The following is a 12819-nucleotide window of genomic DNA, read 5'->3' as shown; positions in this document are numbered from 1 at the left end:
TAAAGAATACTTGGTAATATCAAAGCCTGGCCCCCAATCTTTTAAATAATCAGATAATATTAGCACTCCCAATAATATCAAACCTGAGTCAGATCCAGCATCCTCCTACCATTTCCTTTTTCTACTATAAAGCTCAGCATTTTTGAGAGGTCTTCATTTTATTACTCTGTACATGAAACCATGTCACATCCCTGTAGTCTCTGTCCTGCCAAGTAGAGCTCCTCTTGACCTGAAAGTGGTACTGGATTCTATTTTGGGAAGTTCGTCCTTGAAAAGTAACTTTAGTTTAAAGACAAGATTTGCTTTAAGGGTACTTAGCTTTAACAAGCCAGATATAGTAAAGTCATGCCCTCTAAACTGTGGGTAATTCTATAAATGACTGTGCAGAGTTTGGGAACTAGGAAGCATCTTCCTTACATTAAAGCTTTGAGGTTACCATGATTCCCTCAGCCTCCCTGCAGTGTGCAGTGGGCTTGGCATCTCATGGATTCTCAGAGGAGGTGATTAAACTTGGATTGTGTATGTATTCTTTTAGGGTGTACCTGGAATTCCTGGTGCAAAGGGTGTTGCTGGTGAAAAGGTAAAATATTTTAAAATTTAAGTTAATATTTTTCTTAATTTCTTTATTATTTACTAACGTATTTGTAATTTTTAATATTTTCAGCATGTGTTTTATTTTATATTTGGCCCTAGGGAGAAATAAAAAGGTAAATGTGTTAAGGCTTCAAATACTAATCTTTTTCCTAGCTACAGAAAGCATACTTTGACAAAATGCTGCTAATTAGATTTCCTTAATGAAAATGTCATCCTTTGCCAGTATAAAACAGAAAATTTTATTGTTCCTTACTACTAAAATAAGGAAGATATTATTAAGCCACATAACTTATGTCAGAGACTATTATTAGGATGATTCAGCTAAACTAAAAAGATATTAGGCATTTTTTTTCACATACTGATCGACAAGTGCTTATATTCTACATAAAACAAAAATGTAAGCAGTTAAAAACAGTAGGTGGAAAAAATGTTAAGGGATAAAATACAGCTTTGCTTGAGAAGAAAAGAGATAAAAGGTGAATAACATAGAGATTGGTGGCTATTAGAGTACCAGGCTGCAGTTCTCCAATCACAGTGGTCTGCAGCGTCTTGAGCTGCACATGAGATTGATGGTGGAGAGGGCATCTCCAGACATGTGCTTTCCCTAGAGCTTGCTGACGGGGCTTTCTCAGCAGCATATCCTATTTCCCCATGTTGGTTGGATTCTTAATAGTTTCAATAGTTTAATGTGAGGTAGAAAGACTCAAATAATTATACTGGAGGTGGAAATGGTAAAGGAAAGACATATATTATTAATATTGTGAAGAAAGAAAAATCCTCTAATTGAAGAGGATCCCCTTAACTGAAGGCTAAAACCCCTCATTGTTTGACATTTGACCTTTAATATATTTCTCAGACTCACAGACAATATCTTGAATCTAAAGGATTTCGATGTATCTAACAAGAAAGAGATTCTGCATATTCCCAGATTCTCAGTGTGAAAGCAGGGAATTAATGCTATTCAAATGTAAGAGATCCCAGTCTGGGTAAGGCAGATTGATGATTATGCTTACTTCAGCATGAGTTACTTTGAATGTTGCATTTTACCCTTAGGGTAGCGCAGGTGCTCCAGGGAAGCCTGGTCAGATGGGAAATTCAGGCAAACCGGTAAGACACCATTTTACCTCTCCTGAAGTTCTAACCTGTTGTAATCAGTAGGTGTTAACTTTTTTTCTACCTTCCTTCCTGATAACAGGGCCAACAGGGGCCTCCAGGAGAGGTGGGACCCCGAGGACCCCGGGGGCTTCCTGTGAGTATTCCTTGCTGTTCTTTCCTAAAGCACCTTCTCAGGACTTTGCTGGATGTTCTTCCATTCATTCATCCCTCCATCCATGAATGCTGTCTGATGTTTGAGCCCATGCTAGTCCAAGACACACAAGGAGATGAAATGCTATTTAGATGCACAGCATGCCTTTTCAGAAAATGGAAACAAATAAAGTGCTTCAAAAACCATGGTGACCCTTTCTGCCCTCACCCCATGTTTAAGGAAATATTTTCGTGTGATTTAAAAAGACCCAACGTTGAGATACAATTCCCATACTATATAATTCACCTGTCTTTATTGATTTTTAGCATATTGATGGAATTGTGCAACCATCACCCCAATCAAGTTTAGAATATTTCCATCACCTAAAAAAAGAATCTTATACCCACCTCCCACCTGCAGTCATCCATCATTTCCTCTTAATTCCTTCAGTTTTAGACAACCACTAATCCACTTTATGTCTCTATAGATTTGCCAATTCTGGAAGTTTCATATAAATGGAATCATACAATATGTGAGCTTTTTGTTTTTTAAAAATAAATAGTTAATTTTTTAAGAGATATGGTGTCTCTCAATCACCCAGGTTGGGGTGCAGTGGCGCAATCGTAGCTCACAGCAACCTTGAACTCCTGGGCTCATGCAGTCCTCCTGCCTAAGCCTCCCAAGTGGCTGGGACTGAAGGGGTGCACCACCACACCTGGCTAACTTTTAATTTTTTTTTGTAGAGATGGGGTCTTGCTATGTTGACCAGGCTGGTCTTGAACTCCTGGCTTCAAGAGATCCTTCTGCCTCAGCTTCCCAAAATGTTGGGATTACAGACATGAGCTACCATGCCCGACTGTATTTTATTTTTTTTCCTAATGATTGGCTTCTGTCACTTAGCATAATGTTTCAAGGTTTATCTATGCTGTAGCATGTATCAGTACTTCATTTCTTTTTATTCTTGAATATATTTAATTGTGGGGATTAATTATGTGGCTATATCACATTTTATTGACCCGTGCATTGGGTGATAGACATTTGAATTGTTTCCATTTTTTGGCCGTTATGAAAAGTGCTGCTATGAACATTCGTATACAGGTTTTTGTGTGGACATGTGTTTTAATTTTTCTTGAGTGCCTACCTAGGAGTGGAATTGCTGGGTGATCGGGTAGCTCTGCTTTGGAGAAACCACCAGACTTTTCTTAGTGTGAGTTTGTAAACTTGTCTATTTTATAGCAGCCATAGCAATGACCATTTTCTCACTATACACAGTTTAACCCTAGAGAGAAATTGATTAGGAAATTAAATATTATACACTTAAATTTGACTTTAAAACATTCTCTCTGGCCTTCAGTTTCAGTTCTTATTTTCAAAGGCTGCGGAATAGCCAAAAGAACTCCAAATGAGAACACAGAAACATTTCCAAATATCATTATTACTTTTTTTGAAGCATTTCTTGGGCTTGTTGAATGAAGATTTTTATACTTGAGAAAAGCGATGTATTCCAGGTGTCTTGTGGCATGAGAATGGAATTTCTCCACTTCTCACAGACATTTGTCAGCCGACTTCCACCAGGTGGTTTCCTGAGGTTTCTGCAGCCAAAACAACCAGCTCATAATGCCCCTCACTCACTTGCTCTGTGCTTATTTTATTCTTTTCTTTTGCTTGAAGCTTGTGAATTTCTAATTAAAATACTTTCCACAAGTTAACTGTCGAAGCAATGACATTATAGCCAGATCACATTTCTGAAACAATGAAGATGCTATATGACTAGCCCAGGAAGATTGAGCAGTGTGTGGCCATTAGAGCTTTGCGAGTGTTTACTATTACATCTCTTATTCATCTTATTTTATTTTATTTTAAACAGAGTCTCACTCTGTTGCCCAGGCTGGAGTGCAGTGGTAGGATCTTGGCTCACTGCAATCTCCACCTCCTGGGTTCAAGTGATCCTCCCACCTTAGCCTCCAGAATAGCTGGAACTACAGGTGCACACCACCATGCCCAGCTGATTGTTGTATTTTTTATAGAGACAGGGTTTTGCCATGTTGCCCAGGCTGGTTTCAATCTCCTGAGCTCAGGAGATTCACCCTTTTTGGCCTCCCAAAGTGCTGGGATTACAGGTGTGAGCCACCTCGCCCGGCTGTATTAGTCACTTTAAAGAGCAGAAAGCTCCATATAGTTAAAGGAACATTGACTGAGCACTTGCTGTGGGCCAGAACCATGCATGAATACAAAACATGACATGGAGTAGGGAGAGCTGCTTGGCCAGTCACCAGTTAAGTGCCGTGGGCTGCATAAAGCAATGAAGAACCAGAGGCAGCACCTCAGGAGAGGATGGGGTAGGGGGTTGATTCTCCTATGTGAGGAGAGGCAAATCATAGGAGGCTATGCTGATGAAGGGTTTTGGATCTGAGTTTTAGATTTTTGATTTTTGAATTTCTGTAAGAGTCCAAATTCTTGCCATTGCTCCTGTCCCTGAGGCTCAAAACCTCAGCATTTTCCTCCATTACATTTCCTATCACCAACAGGACCTGTCGGTTCTGTCCTCTTTTCAAGATCTCTTATACTTGACTCTTCATTTCCATTCCCACTACTATCACCCTGGCTCAGGTCATCACCTACTGCTTGGATTACTGCAATTGTCTCACCGGCTGCAGTCTTTCCTTTCTCTACCAGTGTCTCCCAAAAGGATATTGCTGCAACTTGGGCTGGGCTAGTTCTTTGTTTTCCAGAACTCTTGCACATGGCAGGGTGTCTCACATCCATGACCTCTGTCCTGCATGAACATCAGTAGTGTCTCCACAGTCACTGGGACAAACAAAAATGCCAAACACAATTCCAAAGTCCCTGGGGAACAATAGTTCCCTGAGTCTGCACACACCACTGTGTTGGTATTTCCAAAGTACAGCACCCATACTCACTTCTCCCCATTTAAAAATCTTCAATGGATTTCCACGGACAGTAAGAGAAAGTCTAAAATCTTAAACTGTCCATTAGCCTCCCTGTTTTACTTCTCATTTCGGCTTTACTCAGATCTTGTGTTCAAGTCAGGTTGGACTCCATGCTAATTCTCAAATACTCTCCGTACCTCTTTCCTGTAGGCCAGACCCTGCATTTAAATGGCTTTTTCCTTCATTTCTCTGGCTCAACATTCCATAAGCCGTCTCAGATGTAATTGGAATGTTAATTGCATCATGAAAACATTTCAATTATGCCCTGTCCCCCAGATAGAAGTGATTTTTCCTTATTCTGAACTCTTGTGTCCTTTGTACCCCATGCCGTGGTAACTGCAGAAGGTGCCAGTCATGTCTTTTTCACCGCTGTGTTTCCCACCTCGCTTTCCTCAGGGCTTGCCATAAGGTAGCACTCAATCAATATTTCTTGAAAGGAATTGAATCGGAGGCGTAATAAATCCTACCATGCTGTTTTTGTTGGTAATAACTGACTTCTCACCTGCTATAAAATTTTCTGAAAAATGTCATGATAGGTTATAAATATAGTTCTGGAGCAGAGTTTTAACACCAAATCCACTTACTGAAAGACACATTTGTTCTTTCACTTTACATCATTAAATTCAGTTTTGTAGATAAGTTCATACATTTTTAACAATGCCTCACACGTTTGATCAGTTTTTCCTGCAAATCTAAAACAAGCTGAGAAGAAGAAATGAGCTACTGAGGCATGTGGGTTGGAGATGAAGACATGGACACATATTTCTAATGTGTCCTAGAAGCATGTATTTGAAATTAAGTGCTATTTCCTTTAATGTTTGCCAATACTACTGCAAAAATATTGTCTGTTCATTTTGGTGCCTCCAGAGGTTTCATATGGGCACCTGCCTTTACGATGTAGGCTATGCTTCTGGATTTCTGCATGGCCCTCCCCTTGGTTTTCACCTGGTCTGGGTGGCTTCTGGTTTTGCACAGGCACATGACCTGGGCTTTTCATTTGGTCCTACCATGTGGTAGCTCTTGGTCCATTCCTGTCTTCCTGGCTTCTGAGAACTTGCCAGGGCTTTTGCTGAGTGGGTTGTGTTCATTCTGCTCTCATGGCTCTGACTGGGATGAGTTTCATGCTGATCTACCTCAGTTTTCTGAAGATGATACATTCCTTGTGTACAGAAGCCTGTCTACTTTCTCTCGTAGTCCTTTACCACCCCTCCAATACCAACAGCCTCAATGACAGAGGTCCACAAATGTTGTATTGTGAAAGATCTAAGCCACCCTCCCACTCCTTCTAGGCACTGGCATGTTTCCTCTGTCAATAATTTGTGAAGCTGATGTGTGTGATGGTTAGAGTTTGGACAGATTTTTTTTTTCTGCCTCTGTATGAGGGCATATGTAAACATACACAAGAGAAATGTGCAAACTATATAATGTAAAATTGAATAGATTTTAAAAATATCTTTGTGACAAATCTAAATGTTATCATTGTAGTAGGACTAATATGACCTTTCAATGTTAACATGAAAATGGGTTTATAAAAGCAGAAATCTATAGAAATCATAATTGATCTCCTAGGTTAATCAGCATTCTTTTTGCCAGAGAGAGGCACTTAATATATAGTACAGACTAAGTATAGTGATTTATAATTTCCAACTTCTGAATTGGAAAGGTACTGAGGATAGTGTTCGTTTTTCAGTTAGTTAGCATTTTGGGTAGTTGGACAAAGACAACAGCCATTACAAGCTAGAGCATGATGGAATAAAATCCATTTATTGGGAAAATAATTTTGGCAGCATAAGAATAATTACGTTAAATCTGTTATTTTCTGTGATCTTTTAAAAGTCTAACAGTTCCATTTTAAAAGCAAAACCTCCAACTTGAATTATTTAGCTGTATGTATTTATGGAAATAATTTTTACAAAATAACACCCAGTACTTGTTTATAAAGAAGGTGCCTGCTTGATGATCAGTGGTGTTGACAGAAACTGGAAACATGAAAACTGAAGACTTATTTTTTTCCAAGCACAACTTGTGCTTTTAAACAGACTTGGGGGATTTGAAAGGCAAACAACATTTAATTAAACATTTGGTTAAAAATGTTTTGGCCGATTTCTTTAGTAATTACCTCAGATCAATATAACACTTCTACTATGCTTACTATGAGACAAGCATAGTTCTAAGTGATTTATGTCTTTTAACTTATTCAATCCTCAAAAAAGCCCTAAGAGATAAGTACTATTTTTATTCCCACTTTATAGATGAGGAAACAGGCACGGAGAGGTTAAGCTGCTTGCCCGAAGTTACCAGATGCATGGCAAAATCAGCTTCAGACCAGGCCACTGGGTTCAGTGTTCTTGTCTTTATTTCCACCCTCGCATATGCCTCAGTAGCTCAAATCATAGCTCCACAGGATGATTTTCAGTTGAAGTTTGCTGGCTAAATGCTGATGTTACAAGACGTATCTAGCAAATTATTTAAAATTTATGGAACTTTGGTGGTGGGCATTTAACAAAAGTCTGAGAAAGCTGGTAAAGACAAACAAATACAACGTAAATGCATACAGATTCCTGGATCTTACCCCAGACCTGCAGAATTAGAATCAGAGGGCAAGGGGCTAAATAAAGATAAGGAATGGGGAGTTGGGGTTGGGGGGAGGACATCTAGTGCAATACATTTCTAAAGAACTCAGGGGATTCTGATGCATAGCTATCACTGGGAATCAGTGACAGAAGGTCTGCATCTTTTTCAAAGCCCTGATTGGCGGCTGCTTCTTCTTTGTCTTCTTCTTCTTCTTCTTCTTTTTTTTTTTTTTTGGTTTGTTTCTTTGAGATGAAGTCACACTCTGTTGCCCAGGCTGGAATGCAGTGATGCAATCTCGGGTCACTGCAACCTCCATCTCCCAGTTTCAAGAAATTCTCCCCCCTCAGCCTCCCGAGTAGTTGGGATTACAGGCGCCCGCCATGATGCCTAGCTAATTTTTGTAGAGACAGGGGTTTGACCATGTTGGCCAGGCTGGTCCCAAACTCTTGACCTCAGGTGATCCGTCCGCATCAGCCTCTTAAAGTGCTGGGATTATAAGGCATGAGCCCCTGCGCCCAGCCCTGAATGGCTTCTTAAAAAGAGACGAGTTGGCAGATGTGTCTCAATTTGTTGGGGACGTATGTGGCAGCACAGAGCCTCCAAGAGAAATGTACAGCCTTTGGTTATGGTTCATCATTATTTTTGGTTTTTGGGATGGAGTCTAACTTTTTTGCCTAGGCTGGGGTGCGGTGGCGCGATCTTGGGTCACTGCAACCTCCACCTCCCAGGTTCAAGTGATTCTCCTGCCTCAGCCTCCTGAGTAGCTAGGAGTACAGGCACCTGCCACCACGCCAAGCTGATTTTTGTATGTTTAGTAGAGACGGGGTTTCACCATGTTGGTTGGGCTGGTCTCGAACTCCTGATCTCAAGTGATCCACCTACCTCGGCCTCCCAAAGCGCTGGGATTACAGGTGTGAACCACCATGCCCGGCCAATTCATCATTTTTAATGGTAGGATTTTTGCCTTTATTCCAGTTTCTTCTTATTCCTTTATTATAAATTGGAACTCTTGTTGTCATGGGATTTATAAATATTAGCAACTGGGAAGAACAGCCTTTTCCTACCACCCTCTCTTGCCCATATCTGAGAACATGGTTATCACCAAGGCTGTTGAAGACTAAGAGTTTTAGCATTTATTTAGCACACTTGTGGTTACCAGTGCCATGGGTAACCCGTTTACGCCTGAGGTTGCAATTTTTTGAATTTTTACAATCAGACCTTGGCGATGACCTTCAGCAGTAGGATATAAGTAACTCCCACATGCTTAATTACTCCCTGAGGAATGTGTTTAGTCTATGTTTTCAGAGATAACTGTTTATATCTTGATTATTTATGTTCATCTTAGCTTAGTAGATGAAATTCCAGAACTTAGAGCAAGAGTATGCATGTTCTTAGAAGACAAAGAAATCACATGAATGGGCATCAGAAACTCGCCCCAACACCTTGTTTGTAACTGTTTGGTCACTCTTGGGAAAATAAACATTACTGTTTTGCACAGTGAGGTGATTTCTGTAAAATTACCTGCATTTAGAATGGCCAAGGATTTATAGGATGGAAGTGAAATAAAAATGAGGAACCACATGCTGTCCATTTGTGCAGTAACGGGAGTAAATGCTCACAATTTTACTGATCCTTCTCTCCGTGCTACATATGCTGGACTCCTATGGGTACACAAGTTCAGCAGATCAGGCTGTGTATGTGGGTCTCTGAGCTGTTCATTCATATATATTACCAAGGGTCTGCCACTGGTTGGAAAGCACTTATAAACTGTAATAAGAACTTAGAAAAGACAGAGAAAATAAGAGTCCAGCAGAGAAAATCTTTGTTATTCACTGGGAAGATAATTAATCCTCCCCCAAATAAATCAAAGATTATACAATCTCTTATTTTAATTTAGCCCTTTGGTTTATGGAAGAGAAAAAAATGAACAATAATCATCTTTATTTTGGATAAGATAGCATAATGGTTCATTTATTTAGAAATGAATACTTGAGAATGTGCCAAAAACTGAGATTTCCCCTTCTGATATTAACTTTTCCCCACCAATTACTATTAATTGTTCTGTGAATTAAAGTCACGTGAGCCCAGTGATATTTAGGATGTCAATCATGATGCACTTGAGAAATTATTTCAAAATGCCAACAGAGCAGACACGATGAGGAAAATCTGTCTTGAACTTTGAAGTTGTAAAGATGGGGTAGAACCCAATTTTTATATTTATAGATGGATAGAGGAATCTATCACAGGGGCTGGTTTTCATCTAGACTCACATTCTCCCAGTATCCACCCTTATGGGGCACTGCCTCTGGCTTCCAAACTGCTCATGAGGTTAAGGACCAATGCATCGTCCCAAAGTCATATACCAGACACAGGTTGTTTATATAAAGTTGTTGAAAAATGTTTAAAAGCATTTAGTTTAAATCACCTATAAGTCATATGAAATGACTACTATGAAATTATTGCTAATATTAATTGCTAGATTGTTGTAAACTGGCAAACAGTTCTTAATCCTTTAGAGAAATTCAAAATTCAGAAGGTTTATGGATCTTTACACTTTGTTAAACTTAAATAGGAATAAATAGCACGAGTCAGAATAATCTTATCAGAAGCATTTATAAATATTAAACATTAATATGGAGCTGTCATGTCATTTTACAGAAAAATTAACTTAAAGGACTCCTTTCATTTTTATATGCACCTTCCAGGAAATGTGATTATTTATCCAATAATGTCAGTGTTCAGCTTAGTTGAACATGCATTAGAAATAAAATGAGCTAGCCGGGCGCAGTGGCTCACACCTGTAATCCCAGCACGTTGGGAGGCCAAGGCGGGCGGATCACCTGAGGTCAGGAATTCAAGACCAGCCTGGCCAATATGGCGAAACCCGGTCTCTACTAAAAATACAAAAAGTAGCCAGGCGTGGTGGCATGCACCTGTACTCCCAGCTACTCAGGAGGCTGAGGCAGGAGAATCACTTGAACCTGGGAGATGGAGGTTGCAGTGAGCTGAGATCGCACCACTGCACTCCAGCCTGGGCAACAGAGAAAGACTCCGTCTCAAAAAAAAAAAATTAAGAAATAAAATGAACTTTTGTCAGATTGCATAAAATTGTATGAAGTTCTCAGGGAAAAAAGTTGAAAAGTTCATGTGTTTCTTTTTCTCAATAGATTAGAAAAGCTTAGCATTTCAAATAAAAATTTGAAAGCTTAGAGTTTCAAATAAAAAATTGAAGTAGGTTCACAAAATAAAATTATTTTTGGAGTATCTTCGTTATAAGTTCTACTTTCTGAAGTCTGTTTAATCTTTTAAGATATGTTTAGAACAAAAATGAGTAGAAGAAAAAAAATTTTACTTCAGAAACTTCACAAATTTTTACCATCTGTGTCTTTTTGAAGTTGCAATAGTAATTTAAAGGCAAACATATCTATTATGTGTTTCTTTTTTCACTCTGTTGAGGTTTAAGATCATTTGCCAGATGTTGCTTTGAAATGTTCTGTAGACCTGAGAATTTATTCTGTGTTCTAGGCACTGTGCAGAATTCCAAATTAATATTTAACAATACCTTAAGAACACATAATCTAAGTGAGGGCTTAAAACATGGACACAAATAACCATAATAAAAGTTAGGATGTGATTTAGATGTTGAAAGTGACTAATTGCCATTTCATATACATGCATAGCTATCATTTCTAAACTTCTGTAATCACAGTAAACAGCATTCGAATCATTCAATGCAAGATGAACACAGGATGCTGTAGGCACTATGTAGAATGGCCTATGCCTTTAGCTGAAGGAAAAAAACCTAGGTAGGATGTTATTTTATTTACATAGTAACTAAGCATTTGAATTTTGGCAAAATATCCAATTGACAATGTTTGTGTTTTTACAGGGCAGTAGAGGAGAATTAGGACCCGTGGGATCCCCAGGCCTACCAGGTAAACTGGTAAGTAGAAAAGTTTCGTTTATTTGCCTTCTACGAAACACAATGCATTTTTAAAAATAAGCAAGAGGAGAAAACAATTTACAATTGAATTACCTGTACTTGATTTCTCTTGTTATGTGAATATGTGAACAATGTAAAGGGGAAATTTCAAATTATGGGTAGGATACCCTCAGAGGGTATTTTAATCTGCGTGGTTTGTAGCATCCATTTTTAAACCTGGTGAAATGTGAAGTGCTGCATTTGGCCTCTGGTTGTTCTTGGAATGGCAGAAAACAGAGTGAATGGTGCCTTTTACTTCCTGTGCAGTGCTTGTTTACATAGCGAGAGGAGCAGCAGCGCCATTGCAGGCAGTGCGGGGGTGGCGGGGGCTTGACTGAAAGAGCCTACTGTTGCCAAGGAGTGCAAGGGGAACTGAGGACCTTAGGGTGGAGTGAAGGCTGGGAGAACATCGGCCCCGCCCTCTTCTCCTGAGAATATGAAAGAGAGGCAAACCCAAGAAGCAGAGTTCAACCAACCACAGCACGTTTATTTTAGACACAAGTCAACACACCCAAGGTTGTTTCTGCCTTCCGTGCTTTCAGTGTTGCAGTGACAGTAACTCCGGGGACTTTGTTTTTGCTTTCCAGGGTTCTCTGGGTAGCCCTGGCCTCCCTGGCTTGCCTGGGCCCCCTGGACTTCCTGGAATGAAAGGTGACAGGGTAAGAGCTCCAGCACTCCAGAAGGTTCTTTATTTGGAAGGGTGATTTCTACCATGTTGAGAAACAAAGCTTGCTTTTGGCCCTGTGGAGAATTTTCTAGAATTTATCATAAACAGCTATCAAGAAAGATATTTTAAATTACTCAGAGTTGAGATTAAGAAGCAAAAAGTCTATTAATATAATTTAACAGAAGGAAAAAAAGCTGAGAAAAGTAAAAATTTCCGTTGTAGTCACACTTTCTACTTAGCCCTCAATTTACATTTCTACTAGTCAAATTTTATGAGGATGTGATCAGAGAATGCCCCAAGTTCCAGAGCCTCTTGGAAAATTGTGACCTAATGTGGAAAGTTATGTTTTGGTCCTGATTGTTGTTGGGTGGTGAGGAGTGGGAACGTCCTCTCCCATCACATTATCCGTACTTGTGCTTATGCACCCACCCAATAAGGTTCACTTGAAATTATATAAACAGTTGAAAATACTGAAAAAGTATTATATTTTATTTATTACAGGGTGTAGTCGGTGAACCGGGTCCAAAGGGTGAACAGGTCAGTCTTATTATTTAATTGGTATAAAATGCAATGTTCGATATGCACCATTTCACAAGCAAAGGGGAATGGCTGGTTTATGGGGGTTAATAAAACCATGAAGGCTAACAGTTTTTCTCAATGTGTTCATAGTGAGTGAAACCTGGTGTTGAGTTTGGTCCGCAGCATTGTTTACTATTTTAACAAGCTGAAGCTAAAGATGGCTCTGCTCCAGGACTGCACACTGTCTTTCCTTTGAAGAGCGTGGCTCTGTCTCTGGTTCACGGAA

General features: G+C 39.5%; 1 protein-coding gene across 2 annotated transcripts in view; it reads left to right on the top strand.

Moving 5' to 3' along the window:
- The window catches only part of COL9A1 (collagen type IX alpha 1 chain), a 198958-nt gene that overhangs the window by 161057 nt on the left and 25082 nt on the right, over nucleotides 1-12819 (top strand). For both annotated transcript variants that reach the window (XM_055113856.2, XM_057302539.2), the window contains 6 exons: nucleotides 536-580; nucleotides 1648-1701; nucleotides 1790-1843; nucleotides 11255-11308; nucleotides 11935-12006; nucleotides 12516-12551. In XM_055113856.2, the coding sequence (XP_054969831.2) occupies nucleotides 536-580; nucleotides 1648-1701; nucleotides 1790-1843; nucleotides 11255-11308; nucleotides 11935-12006; nucleotides 12516-12551 (315 nt within the window). The remainder of the gene's footprint in view (nucleotides 1-535; nucleotides 581-1647; nucleotides 1702-1789; nucleotides 1844-11254; nucleotides 11309-11934; nucleotides 12007-12515; nucleotides 12552-12819) is intronic.

The sequence above is a fragment of the Pan paniscus genome, chromosome 5 (genome assembly GCF_029289425.2).
Source record: "Pan paniscus chromosome 5, NHGRI_mPanPan1-v2.0_pri, whole genome shotgun sequence".
In the NCBI taxonomy this organism is placed as follows: domain Eukaryota; kingdom Metazoa; phylum Chordata; class Mammalia; order Primates; family Hominidae; genus Pan; species Pan paniscus.
Note: the sequence above shows the minus strand (reverse complement) of the source record. Positions and strands in the feature narration are given on the sequence as shown.